The sequence below is a fragment of the Myotis yumanensis genome, unplaced genomic scaffold (genome assembly GCF_028538775.1).
Source record: "Myotis yumanensis isolate MYYU_CA2020_CCGP unplaced genomic scaffold, mMyoYum1.0.hap1 SCAF_5, whole genome shotgun sequence".
Classification (NCBI taxonomy): Eukaryota; Metazoa; Chordata; class Mammalia; order Chiroptera; family Vespertilionidae; genus Myotis; species Myotis yumanensis.
The window spans coordinates 66,778,884-66,794,156 of record NW_027223756.1 but is presented as its reverse complement, the minus strand read 5'-3'; the positions used below and the strand labels follow the sequence as shown (position 1 = coordinate 66,794,156).

Here is a 15,273-nt window from a genome sequence, read left to right as displayed (position 1 = left end):
TTGAGTAAAGGATAGAATAAATGAAAAAGAAAATAAAAATATAAGAAAAATTCAGTAATGTATTCCAGATAAAGTAAAGGATTTGGAAGTAGAGAATACACCCAGGACCCCCAAATGGAAAGATAGAAGGATTGAGACCTAAGAAGAAAACGGGGAGACCAAGATGGCGGCATAGGTAAACACCAGAGACTGCTGCCACAAATAACCACTTCAAAAATACAACTAAAAGACGGAACGGACATCACCCAGAACCACAGGAAGGATGGCTGAGGAGAGACTCTTCAACTAGAAGGAAAGAGAACAGCATACCGAGGCTCAGAGGAGGCGCAGTGTGGAAAATACAAAGGTACCGAGGTGCGTGCACAAAGTGGGCTGGTGGCTGAGGGCGCGGTTGTCATTTTCAATCAGGAGGGAGTCTCAGACTCTGAGCTCCAGAGCCAGGCGAGTCTCTAGGGACTCAGACTCAAACGGGAGAGGCGGGATTGTCTGGCATCAGTTGGAACGTGAGGCCAACTTTCTCTCAGAGGTTTGCAGTAGTTGCTGGGGTTCTGAGAAGCAGAGCCTCTGGGAACGGGACTGAGAGCAGTCATAACTGCTCCCTCCGCCCGCCCTGTTGATCCCCTGCGACCCGCCCTGCCCAAGCCCTGCGCAGAGCCATTTGCCGGATTGCCTCAGGCAAAGGCTAGATTAGCACCTCTCCAGAGGACAGAAGTTATCCCATTGCAGATACAGGTGATTCTCACAGCCAGTTGGCCTGGTGGTCAAATCCCTCTAGTATTAACTACAACAATCAAGGCTTAACTAGAACAAGACTGCACACAAAGACCACAAGGGGGTGCACCAAGAAAGCATAAAAAATGCGGAGACAAAAAAACATGACAGAAATGGAGGATATAGAGCTAAAAAATGCAATTTTGAGGGCTTGCAATAATGTGCTACAAGCTGCCAATAAACTTGATGAGAGCCTCACAAAATCTAATGAGACCCTCGATGCTGTGATAAAGAACCAACTAGAAATTAAGCATACACTGACTGAAATAAAGAATATTATACAGACACCCAATAGCAGACCAGAGGAGCGCAAGAATCAAGTCAAAGATTTGAAATGCGAAGAAGCAAAAAACACCCAACCGGAAAAGCAAAATGAAAAAAGAACCCGAAAATACGAAGATAGTGTAAGGAGCCTCTGGGACAGCTTCAAGCGTACAAATATCAGAATTATAGGGGTGCCAGAAGGTGAGAGACAGGAAGATATTGAAAACCTATTTGAAGAAATAATGGCAGAAAACTTCCCCCACCTGGTGAAAGAAAGGGACTTACAGGTCCAAGAAGCGCAGAGAACCCCAAACAAAAGGAATCCAAAGAGGACCACACCAAGACACATCATAATTAAAATGCCAAGAGCAAAAGACAAAGAGAGAATCTTAAAATCAGCAAGAGAAAGAGACTCAATTACCTACAAGGGAATACCCATACGACTGTCAACTGATTTCTCAACAGAAACTTTGCAGGCCAGAAGGGAATGGCAAGAAATATTCAAAGTGATGAATACCAAGAACCTACAACCAAGATTACTTTATCCAGCAAAGCTATCATTCAGAATTGAAGGTCAGATAAAGAGCTTCACAGATAAGGAAAAGCTAAAGGAGTTCATCACCACTAAACCAGTATTAGACGAAATGCTGAAAGGTATCCTTTAAGAAGAGGAAGAAGAAAAAGGTAAAGATACAAATTATGAACAACACACATGCATCTATCAACAAGTGAATCTAAGAATCAAGTGAATAAATAATCTGATGTACAGAATGAACTGGTGATTATAATGAATCAGGGACATTGAAAGGGAATGGACTGACTATTCTTGGGAGGGGAAAGGGGAGTGGGAGATGCGGGAAGAGACTGGACAAAAATCGTGCACCTATGGATGAGGACAGTGGGTGGGGAATGAGGGCGGAGGGTGGGGTGGGAACTGGGAGGAGGGGAGTAATGGGGGGGGGGGAAAGGAGGAACAAATGTAATCTGAACAATAAAGATTTAATTTTAAAAAAAAGAAGAAAATGGGAAGGTAGCAGAATTCTGTTTTTCAAAAGAATCAGAAGAAAAATAGGAAAAAAATAAAAAGGAGCAGTAAGGACTGATTTGGTTTATTCATATATCCAGATAGCATATTATATTGGAATGTAGAGGCTTATGAAGGACAAAGAGAAAATAGTCAGTTAATTCAACCATGGAATGAGAAATTATCTGGTAATAAGTCAACTTCATGGAAAAGAATGTAAATATTCCTGTTACCAGAGAATCAAACTCCTCTGTCGCTCATGGGAGCGAGGTTCTTGAAGTACCGCTGAAATAGCAATTTTCAGAAGCCCCCACCCGAGAATGAGATGTGGGAAAAGGTACTTTATTTGTGTGAAGTTACATTTCTCAGATTTCAAAATCCTATTTCCCTTAAGCCAGTCCTGAAAGAGGTGCAGCTGGGGCTCCGGTAGAGCCAAAAGCAAGGCCAGAGTTTCTGTTCCATGTTGCAGCCAGGTATAGGTCAGCATCCAAGCTAATTAAAGTCCATTAGTCCATTGTGGGAGTCCTACATGGCTGTGGGCCACATGGGTGCAGAAGAGCACAGACCCCCATAACAGGAGCCACAGGAGCCTCGTGCTTGTGTGTGAGAGAGTAAAAACCAAGAGAACAGAGAGTGTGTTCTTTGTTTAGAAGTTTAAATATTCAGGTTTCTCAAGCTTGCAGTGGCCACGCTCACCCTGGCCACTGACTTGTTTCCAGGTGTGACTGACAAAGAAGCACCTTTCACATCACTCAGACCTTACTGGGCATGTGTCTAAACTGCCTTTGTCCAGTCCCTTCCCTCATCAATCAGTGGGAATAGATTTGAAGAGTGTTAAATGCAGCTTTTTGGCAAAGCTGTATAAATGGCATACCTATGGTATCTAGCCTTCCCTTCACTCCTTTCCTGTTAAATAACAACCAGGTTATTACAATGGCATCATTCCCAAGCAGTTACCTACATTTGGAACTTGGAGGTGTAAATGCAATGATATTTCTTCTCCATTTTTCTCTGAGATAATTACTGTGGCAGGCAGAAAAATGGCCTCTCCTCAAAGACATCTGGGTCCTAATCCTGGGAATATGTTATGTAGCAACATATGAGAATATGTTATGTAGCAAAGGGGAAACTAAGATTTCAGATTGAATTACATTTTTTAATCAGCTGACCTTGAGATGGGAAGACTATCCTGGATTATACTAGTATGTGTGGACTAAAGTAATCATAAGAGCCCTTTTCAGTAAAAGAGAGAAGCAGAAGAATCATTGTTAGAAAGAGGTGACGTGAGAAAGATTTGACCAATCAACATTGGCTTTGAAGATGGAAGGGGCCACAAACCAAGGACTATACAGCAGCCTCTAGAAGCTGAAAAGGGCAAGGAAATAGATTCTCCACTAGAGCCTCCAGAGAACAGACACAGCTCTGACTACACCTTGGTTTTAGCTTAGTGAGACGCATTTTAGAGTTCTGATTTCCAGAATCATAAGATAATACAGATGGATTGCATTAAACCATAAGGTTTGTGGTAATTTGCTACATCAGCATTAGGAAACAAATATAATTTATGAGAAATGACATGTGAATAAATAATACTGACAAATAATAGGCATAATTTTCCCAAAGATTTTTTTTTAAATTGAGGTGAAATTCATATACACAATATACAATTATGTAATTTCCAAGTACAATATAATACTGAAGTAGCATTTGGTTCAATAAAATGTTGTGCAATTACCACCTCTAATTAAAACAAATAATGCAGATAATTATAATTGTTAATAATAGGTTACTTATAATAAATCCTAGTCATACATTTAATTTTGCATGCTTAAAAGTCAAACATTAGACATTTGTATTTTTCACCTAAATTGGGATCAACTGAACAATTTACAAGGGAATAATGTGGATAAAGTTGAATTAGAAAACATGGAAACATGGTATGTATCTTCTGAGTAATCAGTTGGATCTTAAGCAGAGATCAAAAGACAAATAGAAAGGCCAACAGAGCCTAACCGGTTTGGCTCAGTGGATAGAGCATTGGCTTGTAGACTGAAAGGTCTCAGGCTCGATTCCAGTCAAGGGCATGTACCTTGGTTGCGGGCACATTCCCACTAGGAGGTGTGAAGGAAGCAGCTGATCAATGTTTCTCTCTCATCGATGTTTCTAACTCTCTACCCTCTCTCTTTCTCTCTGTAAAAAATCAATAAAATATATATTTAAAATAAAAAAGGAAGGCTGACAGAGAAAGACACAGAGATGTGTGTGTTGGAAAGGTAGAAATACATAGAGGAATAGATCCATAGAGTGACACACAGGGAAGGAGAAGAGAGAGAGAGAAAGAAACAGAAATAGAGAAATAGGAAGAGACAAACACATGGACAGAAAGATAGGAGAGAGACATACAGACTAAGAGAGTGAGACAGAAAATAGACAACAATAAAGAAAAGTACAAAAGAACAAACATGATAGACAAAGGGAGGCAGAGAAAACAACAGAATAAAGGCAGTGAAGTATTCAAAGGGAAACAATGAGACACAGAAATAAGAGTGTTATTGTCACAGAAAGAAGTCAGAGAAGGAAAAAGTAGAGGAAGATAGAAGGGAAGAGGACAGACAGATGACAGATGATAGGTAGGTAGGTAGGTAGGTAGGTAGATAGATAGATAGATAGATAGATAGATAGTAGGGAACAATTTAAGATGGACATGACAATAGCTTCTTTCCCAAACTCACCACTCAGTTCTGGGGTGACATGAGTGAGCTCCACAAGACCTAGAAATGTTCCTCTGTTATTTTTGCCTCCTGACGAATGAAGTAGGGATTTCCTCCCTTCTGCTGGAATATGAATAATAAAAGCACTAGTGTAAGACAGTGGGCATGATGTCAACTTTTAATCCTATTATGAGTAATTTTGCAATTTTTATAGGTCCATAGGATCTTGAGAAGAATGAACTGATAATGAAATTCATTCTAAAGTTCAGGTGGATGCCCCTGGTTTTTGACCTGGGGTCCTCAGATCCACTAGTGTCCAATGAAGCATGCTTTCTACTTTGTCAGTAGTGTCTTTCTAATGTCTGAGTGGATAGACAAGGACTTACCAAATTGGACCAATTGATAACTACAAAAAAATAGAACCACTAGCAGATGCCAGAATGATTTTAGCTTATGAAGGTCTTCTCAGTGATCATCTGGCAATAAAACTCTTAAATTTTCCTTTCAAATACTTTTGTGTTTGTTTTTAAACAAATAATTTGCCTAGACTAATGGTACAAACAAGTATGATTTGTTTAAATCATTTAGTTTAATTATTTTCTTATTTGATTTTTCATTTGATTTCTTATTAGACTTTTCAGGTAAAGAATGTGAAGATTCTGAATTGGTTTCTCATTTGATGCCTGGGACCGAGAGCAGAACTGCTGTCTCCCCATTTGCTTGCCTGTCCAACATAACTGATCAAGATTTATTTGATGTTGATGTGATAAATGATGTATGTAAATTTTGATGTGTAACTTTCTTGTATCCTGTTTATCATTTAAGAGAAATAATTTTATTGATTATAATACTAGCTAAGAGTCCAGTAAAACACCGCCATCTTATTCATATTCTATAATGGTAGTAGTTTTCATTGAAGTAGAGGGGAAATGTTCTCTCTCTTTTTTTTGTATACATAAGTAGTTTTAAAATAGAAAAATTTATTTAGATAACAAAAATAATCTTATTTTCTCAGTTAATAATCATGTATGAATTATGTTATCTTACTTATGTGAATCACTATAGCATAAGCCCTTACCACTCCAGGTGTGAACCAGAGACTGGCAACATCAGTATCACCTGCTAGAAATGAGGAATATTGGGAGCTATCTCAGAACAATTAAGTTCAAAATACACATTAACATGAAACAGACTTGTAGATAGAGAGAACAGACTGATGGTTGCCAGAGGGGAGGTGGATTGGAGGACTGGGTGTAAAAGGTGAAGGGATGGAGAAATACAGATTGGTAATTAAAAAAATAGTCATGGAGATGTAAAGTACAGCATAGGGAACGTAGTCAATAATAACTATGTATGGTCCCAGATGGGTCCTGGAAATATTGAGGGGAACATTTTGTGAAGTATATGATTGTCTAACCACTATGCGTACACCTGAAACTAATACAAAATAATACTGAACATAAACTGTAATTGAAAAAAATAAAAATGTTAAAAAATAGAATAAAACAAAACAAAACATTGGTGCCCTGCTATAAACTATTTGAGGCAGATTGTATTTGCTTCACTTTTGTGATCCCTGCACCTAAAAATGGTGCTCAGTGAAGAGTAGAAACTCAATACTTACATATTAAGCACTTTTTAAAAAATATATTTTTTTATTGATTTTAAAGAGGGATGGAGGGAGAGAGAGTAAGAGAGAGAGGAACATCAATGATGGGAGAGAATTATTGATTGGCTACCTCCTGCACACCCTATACTGGGTATCAAGCCCTCAACCCGGGCATGTGCCCTGACCATGGAATCGAACTGTGACCTCCTGGTTCACAGGTTGATGTTCAACCACTGAGCCATGCTGGCCGGGCCATATCAAACATTTTAATTTTTAAAATTGACACAAGAGCTGCTTTCTTTACTGCCCCACAAGATTGGGAGTAATGTGACTGCCAGTCCTACCTTCACCCCTGACAGCTTATCCATAGCATGTTGGTGCAAATAAATTTCAATGACTGTGAGTATATCCTTGGACAAAACCAGATACTTATATCCTGCAGGACAAAATAGATGTATGTGGGGAGAAAAAAAGAACAAGCACTATTATTGTTGCATGTAGCTGATCCTATCTAATGAAAGGGTGATATGCAAATTAACCATCACTCCATCACAAAGATGGAGGTGCCCAAAGCCACAAGATGGTGGTGCCCAGTCCCGTCAACCCTGCTGGAGTCCCCCAGTCCCAGGGGGGCCAGGCTGGGTGCAGAACACTTGCGTTCGTTGCAGGCCGGGCCTCTAGTACCAATATAAGTTTGTAAGCTCACAAATACCTTTTCAGGAAAAATTATTTTAAAAATATTTGTAATATATTTCTGAGATGATAAAAGTGACTATGTCTCTTCAAATTCTGAATAAGTTAGATATATAGTTTTTGTGATTTTAAAAATAGTTTTAATATTTTGAATATCGATGTTTTACTGACTTTATTTGGTCACTTATGTTCAAGTTTGGAGAACATTAAAACACTGAGCATTTGACAATATTTTATTTAAATATATTGGGTTGTTTCAGTTAGCTATATGTCATGAACCACAATAATCAAGTCTTATAATAGATTGAAGCATATCTCAAAAGAAAATGCTAACAGTCTAAAATCTCTGCATTCCTCAGGCTATGTTACGAACGATTGATGTGAATGTTCATAACATCCCTTTCCTTTGCTTGAATAAATATGATACGAATGGAAGGAAGTGTCCATTGAATGGTTATGTATTGAACTTCTATAAAAACCGTTCCCTGTCAGCACTAACTTTGGATAATTGGTATGACTTTTTCTATTTTAACATCTTTATACTAGTAGACATATGTGTGTTTGTGTAATTAATGTTTGTTGTGCTGTGGCATTGTAACTTATGAGGATGATCTTAAGGTGCAATGACTTAAGAAGAGTAATAAAGATGCATTTTACTCAAAACTATTTTAAAATACTACTTATTATTGAGGGGAAGTTCACATAACATAAAAATAACCATATGAACGTGAACAATTTGGCCACATTTGGTACATTCATAATGTTGTACAACAACCACCTCTATCTAGCAGCTAAACATTTTCCTTAAACCAAGGGTATATAGTTGGATGATGCTTATTTTTTTATCCATTTGACCAGTCTTTTTCTTTTCATCGAGTAAGTTAATTCATTTACATTTAAAATAATTACTGATGAGGAAGAACTTACTTTTCCATTTTTGTATTTGCTTTTTATGTTTTATACCTTTTTTGCTTCTACGGGATAGTTTCTGATAATTTTATCAATGGGCACATTTTCTTGTTTCTTCTCAGGCTTCAAAATTGTTTTTGAGAACTGTACATTTGAATATTAAAACGTTGTATTTCTGAAATTTTCTCTATTTTCAGGTTTTGTTGTTTTTGTTTCTAGCTGTTCATGATAGCTATTGTTTTGCTTAGTGGCTTTTCTAAATAAATTTTTTAAAGTCTGTATTCTTCATTGTGTGTGATCTCTGAAGTCCTTGTTTCTTTAGTTTGTATTCAGCTAGTGTTTTGAAGAAGATGTTTTTGAACACAAGAAGCAGGGGAGAAGAGGAAGGAGGAAGAGGAGAAGAGGGGGAAAAATTAAGAAAAAATTTCTCCTAATTTTTGCAGTTTGGCTCTATGTTAAGATACTCCTATCCGCACTAAGTTTATTGACAATTCTGCTTTACCCTTCACTTCCTGCTTGCACTAATCTTAGAGACCAGCCAGGGGATCTTCTCAGGTCTTTCCTGAGCATGCATCCTGCGCTAGGTATGAGAATGGTTTTCTAAATGTTTAATATACTGGTTACTCTTTCCCAGCTTTTTCTCACAGGCTTTCATTATTCAATCATTTTGACCCAACTGCAATCTTTCACCCTAGGCAGCTGCAGTAGTTCCCCTGACTTTTCATTTGTCCTTCCTGAGTTTCAAGCTAGGCCAAACAAAGACAAGCGCCTCACCTCAGGCCTTCACACAGTTCCCAGACAGGTTAGAACAGACAGATGAACACACCCCTTGTTAATAAGGTCAGCTCTGCTCCCCCTGGAATCAGGGGTCAGGGCCACACTGGGAACACAGACTGCCCCTGTGCTGGAAGAACTGTGGGGAGAGGGCAAATAAAGATCTCACAAAGGTTTCCCCTACCTTTTCTAACCTTTTTCATTATTTGAGTTAAACCTTTGGCTGTTTTCCAGAGTTCTAACAAGGTTGATTCTGACAGTTCCTGCATATACATATATATGTATATATATGTGTGTGTGTATATATATATATATATATATATATATATATATATATGTATATATATGTATGTATTATACATATATACATATAATATATATGTGAAGTATATATATTGATGTTTCTGTGAAAAGATGGGTCCTTGGAGCTGCCTACACTGCATTTTCAGTGACATCTCTTATTTTGGCACTGTTTTGAACATGTGTGAAATACCTAAATTTAGTAATAATAATATGCTGGCATATGAAAACTGCAAGTCATAATTTTTTTATAGAAATGATTAGCCTCTACTAGTTTAGTCAATTTAGGAGTAAAATGAGCATAGTGAAATACTGGGTACAAAGGACACAAACACTTCTCTGCAGTCTTTCCATATGTGTTTTTATTTTTTGTGGAAAGGTCAGAATTAGGTAGTCATTTATTACTTCCTTTACTGTAGATTGATAACACACCAAAAAGCAATGTATTCTTTAAATGTCACTTTGTCTTTTTCCCCCCCATAGGTTAAATATGGGAGATGCTTTTACTCTTATCAGGGATTTTGCACTGACTGTTCAGTCCATCAGGTATAGTAAAGATTTTTGCATTTAAAGATCCTATAACCAGCTAAGTACCATTAAGTAGAAATAACAATGGTAATAATTTAAACATTAATCTTTTACAGGATTTCACTGAGTGAATTATGTGATGATGAAGATGACAATGTTGTGTTAGCATTTAAACAGCTGAGTAAAGCATTCCGTTCAGTCTTAGGAAAAAAAGCAATAGACTGAATATTACATTTTACTCAAGTACTGTGCTCCTAGAAAACAGAAATGGCCAAGAAATGTTCTTGCCCTTTTGTGTCTCACAAAATGGTTTACCGCAAAGAACCACCCTTTCTTCTGTGACATAGATTAGATTTACAGGTAACACCCTTGTGTTCCTATGACAATCTTCAATATACACTCCCAGCTCCCATTCTTTGCCTCCTAAATGATTAGCTGAACTGTTCTCTCCTGCTGACAAAGATCTGCTTGCTTGCCTTGACCAACGTTAGTTAGGCTTCTCCCCTCCCCACAGGTCCTGACCCTTAATCTACCCTTAAGGCCTTCCTGAAAATCACCTAGAGGCATTCTCAGATCAGCTATCCCTGATCAACTGTCCAATCTCAGAGCAACTATGACTAGGAAGCTCAACCAAAGACATCCCCAGATCACCACACATTCATGCCATTTCTTATACATAATTGTTTCTAGCCTTGTTTTTCTATCCATAGAAATTAAAATTATGTTCTGACTGACCTTGAGACCACCGAAAATCTCACAGGCAGGGTGCTTTCCTATTTCATTAGCCCCCCCCACCTTTCCTATTGCACTAGGCCTCTCCACTTGTTGTAGTAATTGTGTGTTTTTCTTCAAATAAAGTCTCTCATCATTTAAGTCTGGATTTGTTTTTTATTTGATTTTTTTCCTGTGCTGATGAAATAAAATGTATTACCTAGCTAAAGTGTAGATTTCACAATTTATTGAACAACTTATTGAAAGATGTCATTGAGGAAATTTTTTATTTAAATATCTAAATTCTCAACAGCAATTCTAACAATTTTTTTCTTCCAAGAATTTTAGCTTATACAGTAGCTATGTCAAATGTCTTGAACAATTATTATTTTCAGCTTTAAATGTAATGATATTTTAAAAGATAGAAACCAAGCTCAAGTTAAAATAATTTAACATCATATACCATAGCAATAAGTTGAATTATTTTATTTTATTTTTCAACAGTTTATATTCAATATTATTTTGAATTAGTTTCAGGTTTATAGCCTACTGGTTTGACAATCATATACTTTACAAAGTGATCCTCCTGATATTTCAAATATTCACCTGACACCACACATAGTTATTACAATATTATTGATATATTCTCTATGCTGTACTTTACATTTTGTGTAACTGTGACTATTTTGTAACTACCAGTTTGTTCTTAATCCCTTTACCTTTTTTACTCAGCCCCACAACCTCCCCTCTCTGGCAACCATCAGTCTGTTCTCTATATCTATGAGCCTGTTTCTATTTTGTTTGTTCATTTATTTTTGTTCTTTAGATTCCACTTACAAGTGAAATCATATAGTAATTGTCTTTCTCTGACTGGCTTATTTCACTTTGCATATTGCCCTGTAGGTCCATCCATGCTGTAGCAAAAGGTAAGATTTCATTCTGTGGCTGAGTACTATTTCATTGTAAATCTTGAGAGCAATTTCAGAAGTCTGAATTGTCCTATGTTGTACCCAGTCATTGTGTGCTAAATGTCCTGTGTCATTCCTCCCATCAGACACAGGGTTCTGAGAACATCTTTCCTTTCTCCTGAGACCAGTAGAAACAGATCTATAGGAAATGGGCAATAGACAATTAAAAAATGTTGCAGTGGAGTAAAGCACTTCTATCTGTTTCACCAGTTCATCTAGATTTATTGCATATATGTTCTCATTTTCCTTGGGTGACTTCATGAATCACTGCTGTCCATGATCTCAGTTTTTGTGTTTCCTCTTATGTTGGGAGCCTCTGTTGTGGGCTCATCTCTGCTTTTACTCTAGGCTACGTTGTGGCATTAGTCTAGATTCTCCCCCAAATCTGACCTCAGTGAGTATTTTTTTGTTGTTGTTGCTTGCTGCTCCTAATTTACTGAATGTTGAAACACAGGCTAAACTGATGGCACGAAGCATATAGTAATTGTCAAAAGACTTTGATGCTGATGTTAAGAAGTGAAAACAAAAAGCAATGAGCAAATGGTTGTTTAGGCACCAACATTAAAAAAGAATTAGCTAGAAATAAATTGCCTATACCAGAGTGGTTATCAAATACATACACACACACACACACACACACACACACACACACACACACAGATACTCTTATTTTTACATCAAAGTGTCTTGCACATCTAAGCCTGACAAGCATATACCTGACTGCATTGTGCTGTATAATACCTTTCTTTTCTTTTCTTTTTCTTTTTTGATCCTCATCTGAGGAAATGTTTATTGATTTTAAGAGAGAGAGAGGAAGGGAGAGAGAGAAACATTGATTGGTTGCTTCCCATACGTACCCTGATCAAAGATCAAATCCACAAACTTTTGGTGTATGGGACAATGCTCCAACCAACTGAGTCACCTGGCCAGGGCCAGAACACTTTTATTTGCTTTTAAAGGTGGCTTTACATGTTCACTTTAGATTTATTGCATTTGTCCAAGAGTTTTAAAAATTCTTCTAAGGGGCATGGCCACACATTGTGTTTCCATTGGTCTCCCAAAGCATGCTAAGGGCAGCCATAAGCAGAATCTCTTGTTGTACAAAGTCAATGGTTTATATTTAAATAAAATCTAATTCAATGTAATAATTTTTTATTATTCCATTATACACAATTTAATAAATCTTTGATTTAGATAATAAGTAAAAATCCAGTCTCACATAAATGTATCAACACAGTTTTCTTTGGCTTAGAATAATTTTAAAGATAGAAGAGGGAATATGATTCATAGTTTTGTTACAATGCTACTAACAATGCAAATTCACGACAAAATCTATATTTGACATGTTTATAAAGAGGCGTGAACAGTGCTCCAAAGCCTTCCCCTGATTTAGTAGTCTTCAGCATCCCCAGCACAGATGGCAAGCAGCGCTTTCTCATAGTGCCCTGAAGCAAAATTCTGAAAGAAATAATGCATTTTAAATAAAATGTCACAATATTTCTAAAAAGAAGCATAACTTCTCTGAACTACAGTATGAAAGACCCATGGGCTATTAGCCTATTCAAAAGTATTTACTTTTTCATCTAAAGATTTAATGTTTCCTGAGAATTATTCCCAGTGGAAGTTGCTGAAATATAATACCATGGTCGATAGAATGGGGTTTATATAAAGTTGATTGAACCCTAATGTGTATTTATAAGAAGAGTAACTTGAAGTAGCATTAAATCTTCTTCTCAACTTTAGAAAGAAGTGTCCTAATATTGCTATAAATCTTGATAGTGTCGGGGGCGGGGGGGAACAAATTGGCATTATGCCTTCAAAAGACTTCTAAATGTTAACATTAATCAATGAAGTAATTCTACTTCATGAAATCAATCCTAAGGAAATAATTATCAATTATTTATGAGCATGAAGATTTATGCTATAATATATATGATAGTGAAAAAATAAAAAGCAATATGTAATAATGTGGAGTAGTTCACGTACTTTCCAAGTTATGCAATAAAAATACTCCTCTGAGTGGTAAAACATATTCATATTTATATATATTTTTAAAAAGACAGAAAGCATCTAAAATAAATTTTATGATGGTTATTATCTGTGGTGGACAATTAGGGTAACTTTTATCTTCTTTTTATTCCCTTCTATTATTTCTAAGTTTTTCAAAACAATGATAGCAGTAAATAAATGGAATTCTAAGACCTATCTTTGTTAAGAATCAATCATCATATTAATGTTCTCTTATACAATGTAATGTAATTATAATTTACTGCTTTAAACCAACATAGTAAAGTGAAATATTAATATGTAAATATTAGTAGATTTTGACATGGCTGTAATTATTTGCAGTAAATGTATTTTAATTAGTTTAGTTAGAAAATGAGTTATGACATGCATTTCTCAATGAGTAATGTTTATCATCACTAAAAATTTAGGGTTTGAAATGAGTTAACAAGAGTTTAATCAAAGACACAGGGATAAGATTTATCTCAACTGGTCTACCAAAACTCTTCCTCCTAAAAACCACTTTGGCTACTCAAGGGGCTATCAGGTCTTCTGTTTTTGTGGTCTCTTGATCGTTGGGTTGTTGAGTTGCTTCTGGATCTCGCTTTCTATTAAAAAGCCATTTGTACAATTGAAAATTTTAGTGGAAACCATTGTGAACAAGTAAGTATGTGGGAAATAGAATTTAAAATATATCCTCAGGGCCTGTGCTTGGTTTAATGTTCCACTGGTGCCATCTTGAAATTCTTTATAATTTTTTGTAAAAGGGATCAATCATTTTCATTTTCCATTGGGTAGCACAAATTACATAGGTGGTTCTATATAGTATGATAATTCTTTGCTAGGTTTTATCAAAATCCAGGGTAAAGTTTAAACATATCAGAATGATAAAACTGGCTTGTTTACTTCTGAATCATTACTTCTTCCCCCTTCAAAAGCTAAAGGGATAGGAATGTATAGAATTTTACATATCAGCATTAAATTCCTCCAAATTACCATCTATGGCTACCCTGCCTATTATGACAATATGAGAAGACAGCTGAACTGATCTTAGAAACCTTTCCACAATGTGGTCTTGTTGCAAAATGTATTTTTCTCAATGCTGGTCATACTTCAGTACTTCAGCATTTAGCTCATAAAACACAATTACACAATTAGGAAATTAATGTTGTGTGTGATTACATCAATGGTGTTTGCTTAAAACATGTGAAAGAGGAATAAGATCTGTAACTGATGTGGAGGGATTTCCTCAGCACTGTTGTTGCACTGACTGCCTGATGTACTGAAGTCCATTATCCCTGTCAGTTTACTTAACTTTTTAGATTATAACATGAAGTTATTTAACCTAAAGCTCTTATTTAAGTTTCAAAAAGAACCAACTATGGGTCAAAATAAATCACGTATGGGAGACTTACTTTGATATCATGAAATAGGGATTTTCCATATCTCTCTTTGTATCGTTTCCTGATGGTCATCAGGTCAATTTCACTTCTGGCAATGAGAATCCTAATTACAGTTTTATTATGGAAACCAAAGTCCTAAAAGATACAGAAAAGGGAAGAAAAAAAAATTAGAGAACAGTACCTTATAATTCATCTGACATAGACCCCTCCTCTTTTCTATAGCAACTTGCTCTTCTCCCTGCATCCCTCAACCACGGGCATCACCATTCAGGGAGTGCCCAAGTCAGATTCAATTATAAAAATTAAAATTTTAGGTACTTGAAATATTTGCTGATTTAAGCTCAAATACTGAAAAAAATAAATAAATCAATATTTGTGTACTAGCTTCAGAAAGAATAGTTTTACAACTTGTCTCTTTAAATGGAGGAATGGTGACATCCAGTGGCCAGTCAGCATAAACTAATATTTGATGTCAATGTTTTAAGTGCAGGCCCACTAAAAAGCTTTCCCTAATTTGAAGTGACTGAAATGAGTGATCTAACCAAATTTCCATATTTAACTCGCATATCATTCACTGGAGGAAGACACAAAGATTTTCTCTGGC

At 36.3% G+C, this 15,273-nt stretch overlaps 2 protein-coding genes across 6 annotated transcripts in view; one reads left to right on the top strand and one right to left on the bottom strand.

Moving 5' to 3' along the window:
- The window catches only part of LOC139010675 (probable ATP-dependent RNA helicase DDX60), a 91,198-nt gene extending 80,747 nt beyond the window's left edge, over positions 1-10,451 (top strand). For 4 of the 5 annotated variants that reach the window (XM_070415438.1, XM_070415439.1, XM_070415436.1 and 1 more), the window contains 4 exons: positions 5,403-5,545; positions 7,432-7,583; positions 9,539-9,601; positions 9,700-10,451. In XM_070415438.1, coding sequence (XP_070271539.1) covers positions 5,403-5,545; positions 7,432-7,583; positions 9,539-9,601; positions 9,700-9,808 — 467 coding nt within the window. In that variant the 3' untranslated portion in view covers positions 9,809-10,451. Of the gene's footprint in view, positions 1-68; positions 355-5,402; positions 5,546-7,431; positions 7,584-9,538; positions 9,602-9,699 lie in introns of those variants that run through there. The other variant, XR_011471558.1, reaches the window with a different exon arrangement.
- A 1,946-nt stretch (positions 10,452-12,397) lies between these two features.
- ANXA10 (annexin A10) overlaps positions 12,398-15,273 on the bottom strand; it is a 66,427-nt gene continuing 63,551 nt past the window's right edge. The window contains 2 exon segments of the mRNA XM_070415441.1: positions 12,398-12,720; positions 14,682-14,804. Coding sequence (XP_070271542.1) covers positions 12,652-12,720; positions 14,682-14,804 — 192 coding nt within the window. The 3' untranslated portion in view covers positions 12,398-12,651.